The 16,462-nt window shown below is 42.2% G+C and overlaps 1 protein-coding gene across 1 annotated transcript; it reads left to right on the forward strand.

The window, feature by feature from the left end:
• Nucleotides 1-264: 264 nt before the first annotated feature.
• Nucleotides 265-13,853, forward strand: uri1 (URI1 prefoldin like chaperone). The gene is made up of 11 exons (XM_080762009.1): nucleotides 265-789; nucleotides 1,838-1,872; nucleotides 2,106-2,184; nucleotides 3,343-3,478; nucleotides 5,626-5,717; nucleotides 5,826-5,877; nucleotides 6,397-6,619; nucleotides 8,049-8,277; nucleotides 8,956-9,104; nucleotides 9,623-9,857; nucleotides 12,317-13,853. The coding sequence occupies exons 1-11, from the start codon at nucleotides 685-687 to the stop codon at nucleotides 12,503-12,505; spliced, it is 1,524 nt and encodes a 507-aa protein (XP_080618135.1). The 5' UTR covers nucleotides 265-684; the 3' UTR covers nucleotides 12,506-13,853.
• The last annotated feature ends 2,609 nt before the right edge of the window (nucleotides 13,854-16,462 follow it).

Raw genomic sequence — 16,462 nt, forward strand, 5'->3', positions numbered from 1 at the left:
AGTTGAACAGGATAATGAGGATATTAACTTGCAACGTGAATCGACCATAGAGTTATATGAATCGACATATTGAATTTGAATCGACCATAAACTCAAGTCCAGGCAGGGGAGAAAGAGGGGGCAGGGCAGACGGTGTTCTCGCGAGAGCGTCGCTATCCAAAAAGGAACGGATCTACAAGATATCGACGTTTAGCGCCGCGACATGGCTGCAGCACGTCGATGGCTTGTAGATCTCTTCTATTTTGGCAAGGCAAAGCTGGCAAACCTCCGTACTAATAAATGAGGTTTAACATGGCGCAGGCAGGGTGAGTGACGGAAGAAGAGACAAACAGCCCCAGCTGAAGGAATATATTCGTTACTATCAATTGGCCTTTATTCCGCGGATTTATTTTCACGAGGAACATATGCAGAAGGTCGTGAAATGAGCGTGTGAAATGGTATCACTGTGGATAATAACTGCTACTACTACGGCCCTATTGATGAATACGGAAAGAACGGCTTCTCTGTGGAATAACAGCTCCTATTGCATTCATAAACACTTCTTTAGGACTCACAGCCCGTGCTGAGCTATTGCTTTGGTCTTCTTGTTGTTCTCCTTGTTGACATCGTAAAATCTGACCGTATTTGAATTTTGGACAGACAACACAAACACGCACGTGCTGGACAAACAATTAACACGCAACGATGACCGAGGAAAGTCAAGGGAATAATCATAATAATCTGAATAATAATGTGCAAGCTGAGCCTCCTCTACCGGGGCTTAACACACTTAGAAAGCAACACGAAGAGGTAATAGCTGTTCACATCGACCTTATGGCTTATGTTTTATTTTAATATTTATTTATTTCACTTTTTGGCAGTATTTTTTTTTAATTTTAATTTTTACACATTTTAGATTTTTTACCCTGTATTTAATTGTTTTGGTTCTATTTTTTTTCCACATTCAAAATGAATATTATTAATGTATTTGTTCACATCACTGGCCACGCGGTGCGCACGCATAAGGTCTGCAGGAGCAATGTTGCGATTTAAATCCAACTACTAAACGGGGGGGGGGTTTAAATAGACCACGTGTTTTAGGCTTTTTCCACATTGCAACGTCTCAGCTGTACTTAACATTGTGTAGTTTGTTGCATCGCTTTGGGTAAAATTAATCTGCTCACCATGGTGTCCATTTTGGATAAATGCTTCCATCCCTGTAAATCATCAGTCACATGTTTCTGCCCTGGTCGTGTTTTATTTGGTTTCCTCGATGGCTAACCACATGAGAAGTGCAAACTTTACGTGGAAGCTCAAAGCTTGCATTGTTGTCATACTAGATTTAAAGGGACTTAAAATAATATGAATATGTTCAGATATATCTACTTGACTGGTAATATGTGTTATGTGTATCTGTTTGTAGTTTGAAAGCCCCCAACAGTTGTGTGGGTGTGGTGGCTTCTTCCACTGATATGCATTATGGATCTTATCTGACAATCCCTTTGGTTACAGTTTAGTAAATGGACCCATTTGATATGGGTCCATTTAGTAACCTTTGTACTTGTATGTTGTCTGGATCAAGACTATCATGGATGCATTTTTATTGATTTTGACATTTACATATCATGGATAGGAAAGTAAAAGTTAGACTTGTACATCTATGATACTCGGATAACATACAAGTACAAAGTTATAATGGTCACACATCTGTGTGTGTGTGTGTGTGTGTGTGTGTGTGTGTGTGTGTGTGTGTGTGTGTGTGTGTGTGTGTGTGTGTGTGTGTGTGCGCGTGTGTGCACAAATAACTGCACTGTACTCAAACTGTATCCTATTTGAAAATGTTTGTCTTAAACTCCAGGTTGTGAAAGACTGTGAAGGTCGGATTCAACACTGGTGAGTCTCAAACGTGAACAGTCTGCTGCCAATATCCAACATGTACCTGCCCCATATAGCTACGGTTTGCTACACTTTAAAGTGATGCATTATGCTTGAATGAATTAATTAAAAGTGAATGCTCGCGAGGCAGGATTTAAAAACTAGCTTTGGAAGAGAGAGCCGTGCCGTCGGTTGAAAGTGAGTTGTTTGGATTGATGCCTCTAAACGGAAATGCTAATGTGGTGTTGCAGGAAGAAAGTGGCTGGTGACTACCAAGCGCTGGACGAACGTCTCAAAACTCTCCCAGATCAGCTGTCTTATGATGTCATGGTGAGTCCAGTCTGTCTGGGATGGCAGAATCTCCTTGGCAGGCACAAAATGTACAACAAGCATTAATGTATCTGTTCCTGTATGTATCTGACTACCCATGTTGCTGGCTCAAAGGTGGTATGAAAATAACCATACGGTATTCGGCTGCTAAGGACGCTGATGTAGCAGATGCATTTAGAAATTGAGTGGTGGAGATGGGGGAGTGACTCAGAGGAGCCATGGTTAATTCATTAGCAGGTGTTTCCAGCCGGAAGCCGTACAACAAAAATGTTGTGTCAAACCATGTGACTTCCATTGGAAATGCATTGCAATGTGCAGATGCTTTCATTACAAAACAGTTATCATTTGTGTCAGCAATAATCCACAGTAGCACTCATGCATCTTCCTGCACAGTGGGTTGATGTATCGGTCTGAAATTGATTGAAGCTGATTTCTAACTTTCCCTAATGTAAATGTGATTCACAATTTCGCCCAGCTAATGAGATCTGTAGTGTCAGTTAGTCTACAGTCAGGGGTGCACACATCCCCGGTATGGACTAGTTAATTGGAATCTTTGACAGAGTGTAAAAAATGGTTAATATTGGCCTAGGTTTTACCTTGAAAAATCCAAATCGGTCAAGCTCCAAAAATCCCCCCCCCCCTCTGGTGTTGCAAGGGGTATAGTTCCTGCACACCATTGGAGACTAGAGGTATGAATCCTCCACGATGCGTCTGCCCTGAGTTATAACAAACTTAATTGCCATGTTTCACAGAAGGGTGCAACATGCTTGGATATTAAAGGACTTGCATTACACTTTGTCTCCATTTGTCTGTCTGTCTGCATCTATCGCTAACTCTCTCTCTTACTCACACGCTCTCTTTTTTCTCTCATCTGCTATGTGGAGAATTGTTTTGTTTTGTTGGGTGTGTGCGTCTGTGTGTTCGGCTATAATGAAATCCCTTAGCATATGGCAGAGTTCTGCCAAGTCTCCGGAGCTTTGCAGATGTGTGCCACTTCATTGTAAACACATTTATTCTCAAGTGTTGTTGGTTAAAGTCATTGGATTGCTTTTGTTTCATCGTCACCCCTTCCGCTTTAACATTTACAGTCCTGCCAATGGCTTTATTTCATTCCTTTCCTTTTTGTTCTTCTTTCCTTTTCTATTATACTGGCTTCAGGTGCCATTTGGTCCGTTGGCATTCATGCCAGGGAAGATGGTCCACACCAACGAGGTCACCGTGTTACTGGGTGACAACTGGTTTGCTAAATGCTCTGCCAAGCAGGCTCAGAAGATCGTTGACCACAGGATGAAATGTATGTGGAAACTGTTTTACTGCCTTATAATCTATGCAAACTATTTTTTTAAATCTAAATGTACATGAAATGTATGCTCTGGCTTAAAAAAAATACAATTCAATACAAAATGTACTTATGTTGCATTATATCCAAAATAATTAAATTAATTGTAATGAACGGATTACAAGAACTTCATGTTTTTGATCGTAGTGATCTTTTTCATCCAGCAGAGGGTGCTGTTGTCTATATCTTAGACATGCAGTACTACTTACCCACAATGAAAAATAATTACGAAGTAAAATACTTAGTATGTGGTCAATTATCATAACTCAAAGTAGGATATATATTTTTTCTTTCCTCAATGATTTCATCTGCAGTTAGTATAATTGTAATAGCCCTATGGTATTTCAGGCTTTGTCTCAGGATCTTTTACCACTGATAATTGGCTAAACCACATAAAACATGCTGTCCCTATTTTGGGAAACTGTTCAAAATACCCCAGAAGTAAAATACAATAAAATTTCAGATTTAAATGCTTAAATCCCTAATTTTAAGAACTTAAAATAAGTTATTGATTGGATCTTTTTAGCACACTGAGAGGGTGTTTAAAAATGGACCCATAACACTCGCAGTGCAAACTAAAGGTCCTTATACAGTAATTTGCCTTAATTAATGCTTGGAGGAGGAATGCGCGCGCACGCCATAGACACTCATTCAAAGCAGAATCTTTGTTGCCTTTTCTCTCTGAAAGATGGTGCAATGTCTGTAGTTTTGTCCAATCCATCCGACGTTTGAATGTGAATTGGGATTTTTTGATCGCATCACGCCCAACATATTAACGTGTCGGCTCCTGCTAACACAACTTGCTGCTCCTCCTGTCACACATGTCTAGTAAACAGAATTTCTGTGGCAGCGTGCAGTATCTTGAATGAACACTAAGTGGCAATAAGAACTCATTGACTGCCGAGAACGAGTTGGCACGTTTTTCTCAATGGCTCAGACTGCCAAGAAGGAGTTGGTTTTTAGTTTTTACACTAGATGATGCTCCTGGCTAACCTATGATCCACCGTCCTCTGCAGCGAGACACAAGGACACCCCATGGTCGCAAAAATCTCCTACCAGCTCAGGCGCTAGAGACATTTTTTTCCCCTCTTCCTCATATTTCTCTGCCCTGTATCGTTCCACTTTTGGCGTGACCACCATTCAATCTTCAATGGGCTCCAACCACTGAACACATGGTCGTTTTCTTTCACAAACGCGCAACAAACTGCTCTCATTACCAACAATCAGGTGTGCGATTGCACTGAAAATTAATATTAAGTGATTACTTACAGGTGAGTAAAAGCACATGGACGGCAATGCTGGCAGTCTGGGCTATTTTGGTTAATTATTCTTGGCAGTAGTGTAGATTGGAGAGAAACAAGGCAGTAGTGTAGATTGGAGAGAAAAATAATTGTATCAGGTGGTCCACACATCTAATGCATATCAAACTGGGCGTCCTGGAAATGGAAAAAGGTTGAGAATCCCTGCTCTAGCAGAGGCTACTGTATGTCTACTTGTCTAGTCAATACACCCCTCCCTGTTGCATCCCTGAAAACCTCATATCAAGTTAAATGAGCTTTAAGTAAGGATCTGTGATGTGAACATTATTAGGGTGCTCATTGAAGCAGAAACGCGCTCCATCCTCCCTGCTCATCCTAAGTGCTGTAATACAAACAGAACTGGCCTGCAATGTGACAGACAGCGGCTGAGTTGTCACGGCCTTCTGTGTTTGACCTTTCCTCATTTCCACTAGATGCATGGGCTGGAGGGGCTCGCCGTCACCATGGCAACAGGGGCCCTCCGCTCGCCATTAGTAAAAGGGCTTAATTGTTGTGAAGATTTAATGATCCGGAGTAGCACGGAGGGCAGGAGATGTTATGAACTGTTTGTGTCATTTAGCTTTTTTTCTCTCCTCCTCCTCCTTTGCTGTCAACATGTCCTGAATTTTAACTGTTGAGCTGTCCGATTGGCTTGTGTCTCTTCTTCTGTCGTATGCTCCGTTGCAGTCTTGTGTCTCTGTTAATGTTTTATTCACGTTCTTAAACTAAAGCCAATAAATTAATAGCCTCCCACAAGCTCATGTAAATACATTATTTTGATGAGTTTGTGCTTGTTGTTCGCAGATGTCGAGGGTGAACTCGGTGCCCTGCACAAGACAATGAAAAACTTTGAATCCAGATTTGAGTTCACCAAAGGTCTAGAGGACGTAGCAGGCGTAAGTGGTATTACTTTGGTCATTTAGCATACTTTAGCAAGTATTTTATTACATATTAAAAACTAGGCGACATACTACTGACTTCCATTAACTGTGCTTTGCCTTTAGAATAAATATGACATCAGAGAAGAGGCTGGAAACACTGAACCTGTCACCAAAGGTATGTGGAAGTTGTATGTACTCTTTACAGAAACTTTAATCAAAAGTACCTTTTTCACATTAATCTCAAGATTGTTTTACAAAATGACGAGCAAAACATTGGTAATTAATCGGTGGGCTAGGACAGTGGCTCACGCAACCTTTGCTGCATCAGGGTCAACTTAAATTTCCAAAGGGAATCGCTGGTCTAGGACTCTCCAAAACCGGGATCGGCAAGTCACCCAAAAATCAGTCATCGGTCAGGCTCTAGTCGATTTTGTAACCCATTTTTCACCCCTGTGTCAATTATCTAATGTGATCCTGGGCTCTACACACCCTCCGCCAACCTAGTCCCCATATATGGGGGACATGGGGAGAGCAACGGATTTGAACTCATGCTTCCTTCATGCCTGAGTGTCCAAGGCTCTAGTCTTTTCATTGCCTTCCTAGTTCATCTGTATTAAACATTATAGTTGCCGAGTGTTGTTATTCTGAGCACAACATGCATTTCTTTCTCCTCTGTTGGTATTCCTGTGAACAGGAAAGCGGCGCATGGCCCACAAGCCCAACTCTAAGCCCAAGGTGGACACCATTTTGAATCTGCCAGACGAGAAAGAGGAGAACGAAGGCTGCAACTACGGAGTGCTGTCCGAGGACGAGCTCTGGGTCCGGCTGGACGAGCTGGAGAAACTGGAGGAAGAGGAGTCACGGGAGGAACTGGAGAAAGGGCTGGAGAAACAAGAAGAACCTGACGGAGAGGACAGGTAGGATCACTCAGCATTTCTAAAGTCACACTATGATGATTTTCTTTTCCATTATCTTGTGACATTGTCCTTTGTTCATTGTGTTTATGGCAATATTGTGATATTGAATTCAAAAGGAACAATAAGGCTTGTATTTTAAATATGATTGTTATTGTAGACCAGTGGTTCTCAACCTTTTCTGGATCAGGGCCGACTTGAAAATCTCAAAAGCATTTGCGCCCCACCCACCCAGTCTTCAGAGCATATTCATTTTAATGATCAATCCATTGTGTTCCACCTTGGATCAATGCAACTAGCGTAGAATACTTTTATGTTCTTATCGGTACCTCTTTTTATTTTTTAGGATAGGATATTCTATAGGCTTTTTCTGTCTTTTATGATTTAAACTAGACTGACAGGAGTCAGCAATGGGGAGAGAGATGGGGGGGGGGGAAGACACACGGCAAAGGCCGTAGGAATCGGGAGTCCTGCGGCACGCCATCAGGCCAGGCCTCGGTAGTCGGTACCACTTTTTAATGTTTTTGGAAAGATTTTTAAAAGACTACATTCTAGTCTAATGTCGTCTTTTAAATCTTTCCAAAATCAGCGTATGGGAGGCTTAAATCTTTTGCCAATAATTTTTTGGTCCCACTTGCAATATCTTTGCCAGTGGGAATGGGGGAACCTCACAGGTTGAGAACCACTGCTATAGACTAATTCAGAAACGGGTCTCATGGTCGCAGCTTACGTATTTCCTGTAGGCGGAGCCGACATAACTGCGGGATAAACCTGCCTCTTAAAAAACCTCTTCTACTAAGGTGAATGGTAGAGTGACTGATGTACAGTCTGCCTCAAACGTTACTTTTTACTAACACTAACATTACAAAGATGCCCAGAACATCGGGATGAACCTGTGTAGTTTATGGCTGCTCCAACAGTAGTGGTAACATTCCAAAAAAAACAAAAACGGAATGTCAAAATATCCACCGCAGTGGCTGAGGGCAGAGCTATAGAGTAATGGTTGAGACGAAGCAGTGAAAGGTCCTGAAAGATACATAACGTCAGTCTTACCCAATACCCAATCTTTCTGTTTTATGAACACAATGCTGCTGTACTTTATACCTCATACTTTAATTGCTTAGTATGAGGTATAGTATGAGGTATAAAGTACAGCAGCCATTGTGTACTGTTCATAAAACAGAAAGATTGGGTATTGGGCAAGACTGATGTTATTTATCTTTCACTTTCACTGCTTTGTCTCAACCATTACTCTGGCTCTGCTCTCAGCCATATTTTGACATTTCTTCTTTTTTTTTGGGAATGTTGCCACTACTGTTGGAGCAGCCATAAACTACACGGGTTCATCCCGATGTTCTGGTCATCATTGTAATGTTAGTGTTAGTAAAAAGCAGGTAAAAGACATGTACTGACGCACATCAACCGCTTCCAGAATGTTGGACACGGTGGACATAAACGCTGAGGACACCATGTCCTCATCCGAAGAGGAGAAGGAGGGAGACGGCCCTCGGCCGCAGACGCCAAGCTGGAACTGCATTCCTCAAAACAAGCAGGTCAACGGTAAAGCTCCTCCGCCAAGCAGACACAAGATGGAGGAGGAAGATGACGGAGACAGCTGCCTGCCCACCATCTACTTCTCTCACACAGTTGAACCCAAGAAGGTTTGTGCGATCAGCTTCATGTCTTGCACTCCTATGCTTTTTAAAATCACTTTGGTAGGCGTTTGATTTGTGTAGTTACCTTGACATGATGTACCTCCAAATATTGGTGTGATATATTCAATCGTTGCTACATTGATTTATAGTTCTGGATATTGACTTACAGTATGTTGCATTGTGAAACGGGTGTCAAAGCCACTGTTTTACCACATAAAGCAGGTGCTGCCAGTGTATAACATTAAAAGACTTGATGTTGATCTTACTATTTGAAAATCCGGATCCACCTATTTAACAGCTTGAATGCCGACAATTTACGGTCGTCTTTCAGGCTAGACTGCCTATGTTTAAAGTTACCTTTGAACAGCCAGTGCACTGACCGTTGAGTTGCTTGTCATGAAATAGAAGTGAAAGTGTTAAGATATCTTTACAATGTTGGGAGTTACAGTTGTCATTGCAAGGTAATTGCACCCCACAAACCTCGACCAAAGTGTCATGATTTGACCATTTAAGGCTTAAATGGTCAAATCATCATGATGATGATCATGATATATGGCTTAAATTTTAAGCCATATATATTTTTGTGAAATTGATAATACTTTTGCCTATATTGACATGCCCAAAATAGGGAAGCCAGGGTTTGTGTTGTTAATTATTGTCCCCCTCCGACACTGTGTTGCTCAGGTGAGGATAAACACGGGGAAGAACACAACTTTGAAGTTCAGCGAACGGAAAGAGCAAAAGGAACATTCGAAGAAAAAGAAGAACGGCCACAGCAACGGCCACTCTTACCATGAAGTCCATAAAATCACAACACCGACGGACATCTACAGGTTAATAGTTTTTGTTATAACAAAAAGTTTATTGCTAAAAAGATAACTATTTATATTCTGATACTAATCATTGCTATAGTATAGACTAGAGTGTTAGTAACAGAGGTATCCAGCTCTTATGTAAAGGGAAAATGAATCCATTTCATACAGTCAGGAGAACCCAGTTATGAGCTCATTACCGTACTCTACTCTTTTATTACTTCCAATTTCACTTATTTATCCGGTGTGTGTGTTCTCTCTCCTGATTGGATGGAATTGGTATCCTGACCCGAAAATGTGTTTTCTGATTGAAATTCTGAAGAGCTGCATTTCGCTTGATAGTTAGGGGGCCCGTGATACTGACCTAAAACTCCAAAAGTCTAGTCTATATTAATGACTATAATGGGGGAATATAGAGCTATATTTCTATTTAAAAAAATGCCAACATACACATAAAAAAATCACACATCTGGTTCTCTAGTCTGAATAAATGTTCAATTCAATCATGAATTTTTGTGGGTGGTTTGGCATTTTCCCAGGTTGTTTGTGGATGTGAGGAACGGTGAGCCCGTGCCCAGGAAGTCCATCCTGAAATCTCGGAGCCGCGAGAGCAGCGTGTGCAGCGACACCAGCGAGAGCAGCGCGGCCGACTTTGAGGAGCGCAGGGTGGTGGGGCGCAGCTTCAGCCATGATGAGCACAGCGACACCAGTGATGGCATCACATCGGAGGACAGTCCCACTGCGGTCACGGCGCACCCACCCAATCGATTTGAGGTACCGTCACCATTAGGGAGGCACCCAATACCCCGAACGCCCATGGTTATTTAATCCATTAAATCGGAGCCCCCATCGATTTATAGCAGCGGAGCACATTAGCGACGGACAGGCGCTATCCCTGATGTAGCTGAAGTAGCTAGATGTAGCCAAAACACTGCTGAGGCGATCGACAACAACGGGAGGTATGATTAATTCTAACGCGACTAGCGACGGGACCGCGATGGGTCGTCTAACACATATTCTTTGCTTAGATATGGACGTTATGATTTAGATCAAGAGTTATTCACATTTTTAAGATTTTCGGTCTCCTCTGCTAAAACTGCGCCATTGTCTGCCCCGGGGTCTCCTCCCAGTGGGACGTGCCTCGAGGACCTCGAGGCGCGCCCGAGGAGACGCCCGAGAGGCATCGTAACCAGATGCCCGAACCTCCTAAGATGGCTCCTTTACAGGCGAAGAAGCAACGACTCTACACGGAGTCTCTCGTTTCTTAATTGATAATATTAAAGTTTTAAAGTATTAAAGAATGAAAGTATACTACATGGGTTCTATTGATCAAAGCCAGAACAGAATCAGGGGGGAAAAAGAGAGATCCAGGCAGTCTGAGTAAAAAAGAAAAGAGGGAACAGACTTGTTAGACATGTTAGGACCGTCCGAAACGGTCTTCATCAGGGCTAAAAAGAGAACAGAATCAATTGATTGATCATTCAAATAAACATACTCTGAACATGCACAAGGCCATGCCGTCCATGTTCAGCGGTCAGATGAGTGGGTCACGAACGCTTTTGAGATGTTCAAGTGGGCCAAACTCGCCTTTTGACTGCCATGACAAGATGACATTCACGATGCCAGTGGCTGATGTTTACACCATCTGTTGTCTCATAAAGCTTGATGATTGAAATTGTGCTTGTGTAAATGATATATGGTTTAATTAAAGCAAAAAGATATATGGAGTGACTCACAATATTTATCTATGGCAGTCAAACAAAATTCAATGCCTCAACTCCTACAATTCCAAGTGCTTGTCAGGGTCACAGTTAACACCCCGAGCAGGAGTTCTCCGTCCTATCAAATAGCAACGCCCAGCTCTCAGGACTGAGATTTATTGGTATCAAAACCGATCGTATCGCTCCACAGGCTGGGAGCGTCTGTTAGGCAATATTCAATGTCATTTCTGTGTCGTCGTCCCCCCCCCTCATTTTAGCCGATTAGATCGAAAATCTTAAAACGTGAATCACTCTTGATCTAATTCGTTCCGTCCAATTCTAAGCAAAGATTATGTTTTAGACGGCCCATCGCGGTCTCGTCGCTAGTCGCGTTAGAATTAATCATACCTCCCGTTGTTGTTGTTCGCCTAGGGAGTGTTTTGGCTACATCAAGCTACTTCAGCTACATCTGGGATAGCGCCTGGTGTGTCGCTAAATGTTTATTGATTTAATGGTCCTAAATAACCCTGGGCGTTCATGGTGTTAGAATATCATTCTTTTTTTGGGGCAGGGGGTGATCAGGACCTGAACATTTTGGGAACACCTGCACTAGATTCATTCCATTGTGTGTTTTGTCATAGGGGTTGGTTCTTCATAGATTATCTTTTATAATAAATATCCTTTTATTATAGTCATATCTGTATTCTGAGAGCTGTTTCTAGCGGCATAATATTTTCACTACAGGTGTGAAATATTAAGGCATAATATTTTCACTACAGGTGTGAAATATTATGACCAATGGTCATCACCAATGGAAAGTGCACATGTATTAAGATTTATGTTTGGTAGGATTTTCTAATTTCACTAGAGGAGAACAATAAAACTTTATCCCGTGATTTTACAACCCATTTTTCACCCAGTGTCTATTATCTAATGTAATCCTGGGCGCTACACTTCCTCCTGCCAACCTGGAGGGGCAGCCGACTGACCTCATGCTTCCTTCTATGCATGAGGAGTCCACGCCACGCTGCTTCTTTTCACCTGACGGGGAAGCGTTTTCCCGGCCGGACGTAGCGTGTAGACGGAACACGTTATTCCGACCAGTTCTTTCCCCTTCACCAGGCGCCCCGGCTGGCCAGGGGGAGGTTTAGAGACCAGGATTACTGCATGTTTTTTATGAGGGTACCTACCGGGGAGAACATGCAAACTCCACACAGAAAGGCCCTTTCGCCCACCCCGCCTTGGTTATGGCCACTGATAAATGGAACTCATTATTGTGCAACCTTACTGATTTCAATGACCCCAGGGCCTTTCCTCCTTAGGCCAAAATTCCCACTTTCACACCGGATTCATGGCTTCTGACCATGTCACATGGCATGACCTCTAGGTTCAGTAGGGTATTTTAAGCAAAGTTCAGACCAAAGTATGATGGCACTGCGTGCCGTAAATAGCAGACTCTTGCTACATGTACAGGGTGATAAAAAACAGAAAACTAATCCCTGGTCCTTCACTATTTGTGTGGTGGTTTGTTAGGCGTTTTCTGGCACCGTGGTGGAGAAGGACCCCATTTCTTCAGCCGTTCCCCATCTGACCATCGTCCCACCCGCTCTGCCCACAATACCAGAGAGGAAACAGGAGGAAGTAACTCCAGACGCGCCACCATCCCAGGAAGCCCCGAAACGCGTGTCCAAGTTCAAAGCTGCCAGGCTGCAGCAAAAGTGAGCATCCACGAGCAAAATGTCCTGGTTCTGCTCCAGCTCCGTTTTATACTGTCAGTGGTCTTCTCTTTTTCCTACACTCTGAGCTGGACAGATCACCACCTAGCAACTGTTGTGTTCTTAAACATCCCCTAGCTTGGTATTAGTGCATATCGTCACTGTCGGGTGCAAACCTATGTTCAAAATCAAAACCAGAACTTTTCAGGAAAATAGAAAAATGGAACCTGTGTTCCAATGGATCCTTTGTAGTTACTTGGTCTCAAGCTCTTGGTAATACCGTTAATTTGATTCAAATATATAAAACTCACAGGCTCCAACAATTCCAACCTGGTGTCCCTATATTGGGCATGTAATTATAGGTGAACATTTCCCCCAAAAATGCAAAACGTGTATATATAAAATAAAAGATCACATTTAAGCTTGTAGATCTGCTCTCTTTGCATGACACTGTCATGATACGAGAGTGTTGTTTATGTAAATTGGGTTCATGCTATAACTTATAGCAAAGGAATGACTATAATATAAGGCATACATTTTTGAAAGAAATTGAGTTATGGACATACAAGGTTTCTACCTGACGGCGATGATGCAATGGTTCTGTTTATTGTAATATTAGGAAAGAAAATCAATTGATCTGTTTATCATTATTCTGTACACGGCATCCTGCTCTTTAGCAAGCAGCACTTAAGTTCAAAAACATTAAATTTAATAAATATGTAGTTTATTTAGCTTATCCTTTCCTGCAATACTATGACACTTAAACACTTGTCCACCTTGGCGTTGTGCTTGTTTCGTGGTGGTTGTACTCGTGCTGGTGTCTTTCTTATACTGTGAAGGCCAGTGTCTCATCCAGGGTTTGATTTGCAGGGGGAAAGGGTCAGTAATGGACAGACTGAATTAAATACCTGCATTTCCTTTTGGGAAATGTTTACCGACTGATATGTTTACTTGTGATGATATGATTAAACTTAGTTAAAATAGCTGATCTACAAGCTCACAATGCACCACAATGGTGATAATTTGTGAGCTTGTCGATCTGCTACTTTTGTTATATGAAGTATATGGTTTAACAAAATGCACCCCCCCCCCAAATCGAACCCTGGTCTTATTGACTGCTATTCTGTTCATCCAAGATATTGCCTGCTGTAGTGCAACATGCTTTTCTACTGTCTGACTTGTTTTTTTCTCTTGTTTTTTTTCTTCCCATGATTGGATTAGGTGCTAACAGCCTGTCATTTAACCTTCTCTTGATTCTGTTGAATGTAGGTTCACTTCTGTGACCAGCTTTATGTAAGAACAAAAAGAGAAAAGAAATCTTGTAAATTGAAAGGTTAATAAATTACTTGGCTATTTTTGTTTGGTTTAATTTTCCGTTCATGGCATTGCTCGTAGAAGTGGCAAGCCGTTTAGAATAGGGTTTGTCTGACTGTACAGGGCTAATCTCGCAAACCACTGGAACGATTGGTGCCAAATGATGTCTAGTGCATGCTGCCAATAGGCTAAGGATGCTGATCCCTGCATATTTTCTCATTGTGAAAAATACATTTTGTGTGAATTCTTTCACATTTTCTAAAGGGGTGTCCGATGTTTGTTCCACCGTCCGCTATCCTTACATATTTGTCAGGACTGACTTCATCGTGACATCAATGATCCATAGGGAAGACATGCTGTTAATCGACCTCTTATTTTATGCATCCTTCCAGAGATTTAATTGTCTCCACCAGACCGAAGGCATGTGGAGAGCATGTTTTGCACTCTTGTCCGTCCGTCCGTGTGTGTGTGTGTGTGTGTGTGTGTGTGTGTGTGTGTGTATATGTCCGTCCGTTACCAGCTAATCTCCGGCACCGTTGGCCCGCCAAACTGCGCACACTCCCTGGGATGCCACCGACTAACCTCTGCCATCCTGATTAGCTATAAGATTGGCTTTCATGATTGGTCAATTTTCTCACTCCAGAGTAGGCCTATCATTAACTACTTAGTTAATCCATACATTGCTATTATGATTAGCTAAAATAACAGATCTACAAACTCTGAACATGTGTTTTCCAAAAGCTACATCTTTTTAGTAGGCTGAAAGGCTATCTCCCCATAATTTGCAAGGTGGTAGTAGTGCAGTATTCTGATAAGAAGCTTTTAGAGGGGTCCTGAGTTGACCTTCCTATCCCCGACCTGATTCCCACTCATCAGGATTATATGAAATATGAAAATCCAGGTAGCTTGAGACAGATTAGCCGATGCTTAACATGGTAGCGTTGCACTGGCGAGTCACAGATCAATGGGTTTACGTGAGTTAAGCTGAAGAGGTATATGCTGCAATATAGGCACCACTTAGCATTTCAAAGACATCTAGAATGTGAACTACGTAATAGCCCGAAACACAACAGATCTGCATTTCAGGGATTAAGAGGGATTTTAAGAGTTGTATGATGGGGGTTTCAAGCAGGCATTGTTGTCCAGACAGGTACTCGGGTCTGTGAGGGAGAAAAAAAAGTTACTCATATTTCCAAGTGTCAAAACTACTGGATTAAACTGCACGCTTGATAGATCCAACATCAAAATGGTTTGCAAAAAGTCATATACTACAGTATGTGCTATATATATATATATATACCTGCAGGCTTTGTGAGGAAATGTATTGTTCGGTTACTGGCAGTTTGCTTTGTTTTCTATTTGTATTATGTGATTAGTAGTGTGAAACATTTTAACATCTTAAAACTACAGATAAATACTGTAGGTTACTATAGGCCTGCAAGTTTTTCCATACCAAATCTCTTCTGAAAATAGCCAATCTATAAAATGTAGACTAGACCTATTTTATACGGACACAAGAATAGGGACAAAAGAGTTCTGGCTTTACATCAAAGCTCTGCGTTTCTGTGAAATATGTCTTACCCGAGACCTTTGTTTAGTAGTTGGCATGTCTTGTTGGTCATTTTGCTTAATGTGCGATGCAATGCGAAAGTGCGGACTAAGTGACACCAACTCTGGACTCACGAGACATGGCCAAACGTTGAGAACCCCTGCCCTATAGCTTTGCCTTGGGTTGGCTTCCACAGTCTCAGTTCATCCGCTACACCTGTTTCTGGTGCCTGCCACTGGCCTGCCGCCAGGCTCAATCCTCCTCTCCCTGACCTTGTCCGTGACCCGTAGGAGGCCTCCGTAGAGTTGCACGTTTCTGAAGTGGTCTGCCCAAAGTCCAGTTCTCGACTCATACTGTCATTTAAAGAGTGTCATGCCACTTGAGAAAAAGAGAAAGTAATTGTGGACTGCCCATAAGTCTGACATCCCGTTAGTCCGACCTGTATACATGGCCGGTTAACACCGATTAGGGTCTGACCTACATGGCCGGTTAAGACTGAGGTTATAGGGTTAGTTAGTTTGTGTTGGTGTAAATAGGCTAGCAAACATGGCTGGGAAGATCATGGGCATGTCCACCCCACCCATCACTCCCCAGACCATCTTTGAACAAGCAGTGGTGAGACAGGCTCGGAATATTGTATCTGACCCCTTGCATGTACTGTACAGAGAGTACGAGCTAATGCCATCCGGTAGGAGGTATAGAACTCCACAATGTGTATATAATAGATTTAAACACTCTTTTGTTCCCCTGTCAACTAAAATGCTCAATCAGGGATTGCCGAATGCACTTTAATGACTATAGTTGCACTTTATCAAGGGAATGTGTGCAATATCTCTGTTTTGTGTATGTGGGTATTTCATGGTGTTTTTTCTTTTCGTATGTGAACGTGTCTGTTATTTGTATGCAGCTGTGACTCTGTCTCCAAGACAAATTTCTCCCAAGGGAGACAAATAAAGATAACCTTGAACCTTGAACCTTGTTAGTAATGGGTCAGACTAACGGGAGGTCGGAACAGTGAGGTGATGTAACCAAATTAAGCTAATAGATTTTGACTAGTTTAGTCAGTCATATATAGCACAAAATCAAAACCAAAATGGTATA

Source organism: Protomyctophum bolini, assembly GCF_963924005.1.
Source record: "Protomyctophum bolini genome assembly, chromosome: 4".
NCBI lineage: Eukaryota > Metazoa > Chordata > Actinopteri > Myctophiformes > Myctophidae > Protomyctophum > Protomyctophum bolini.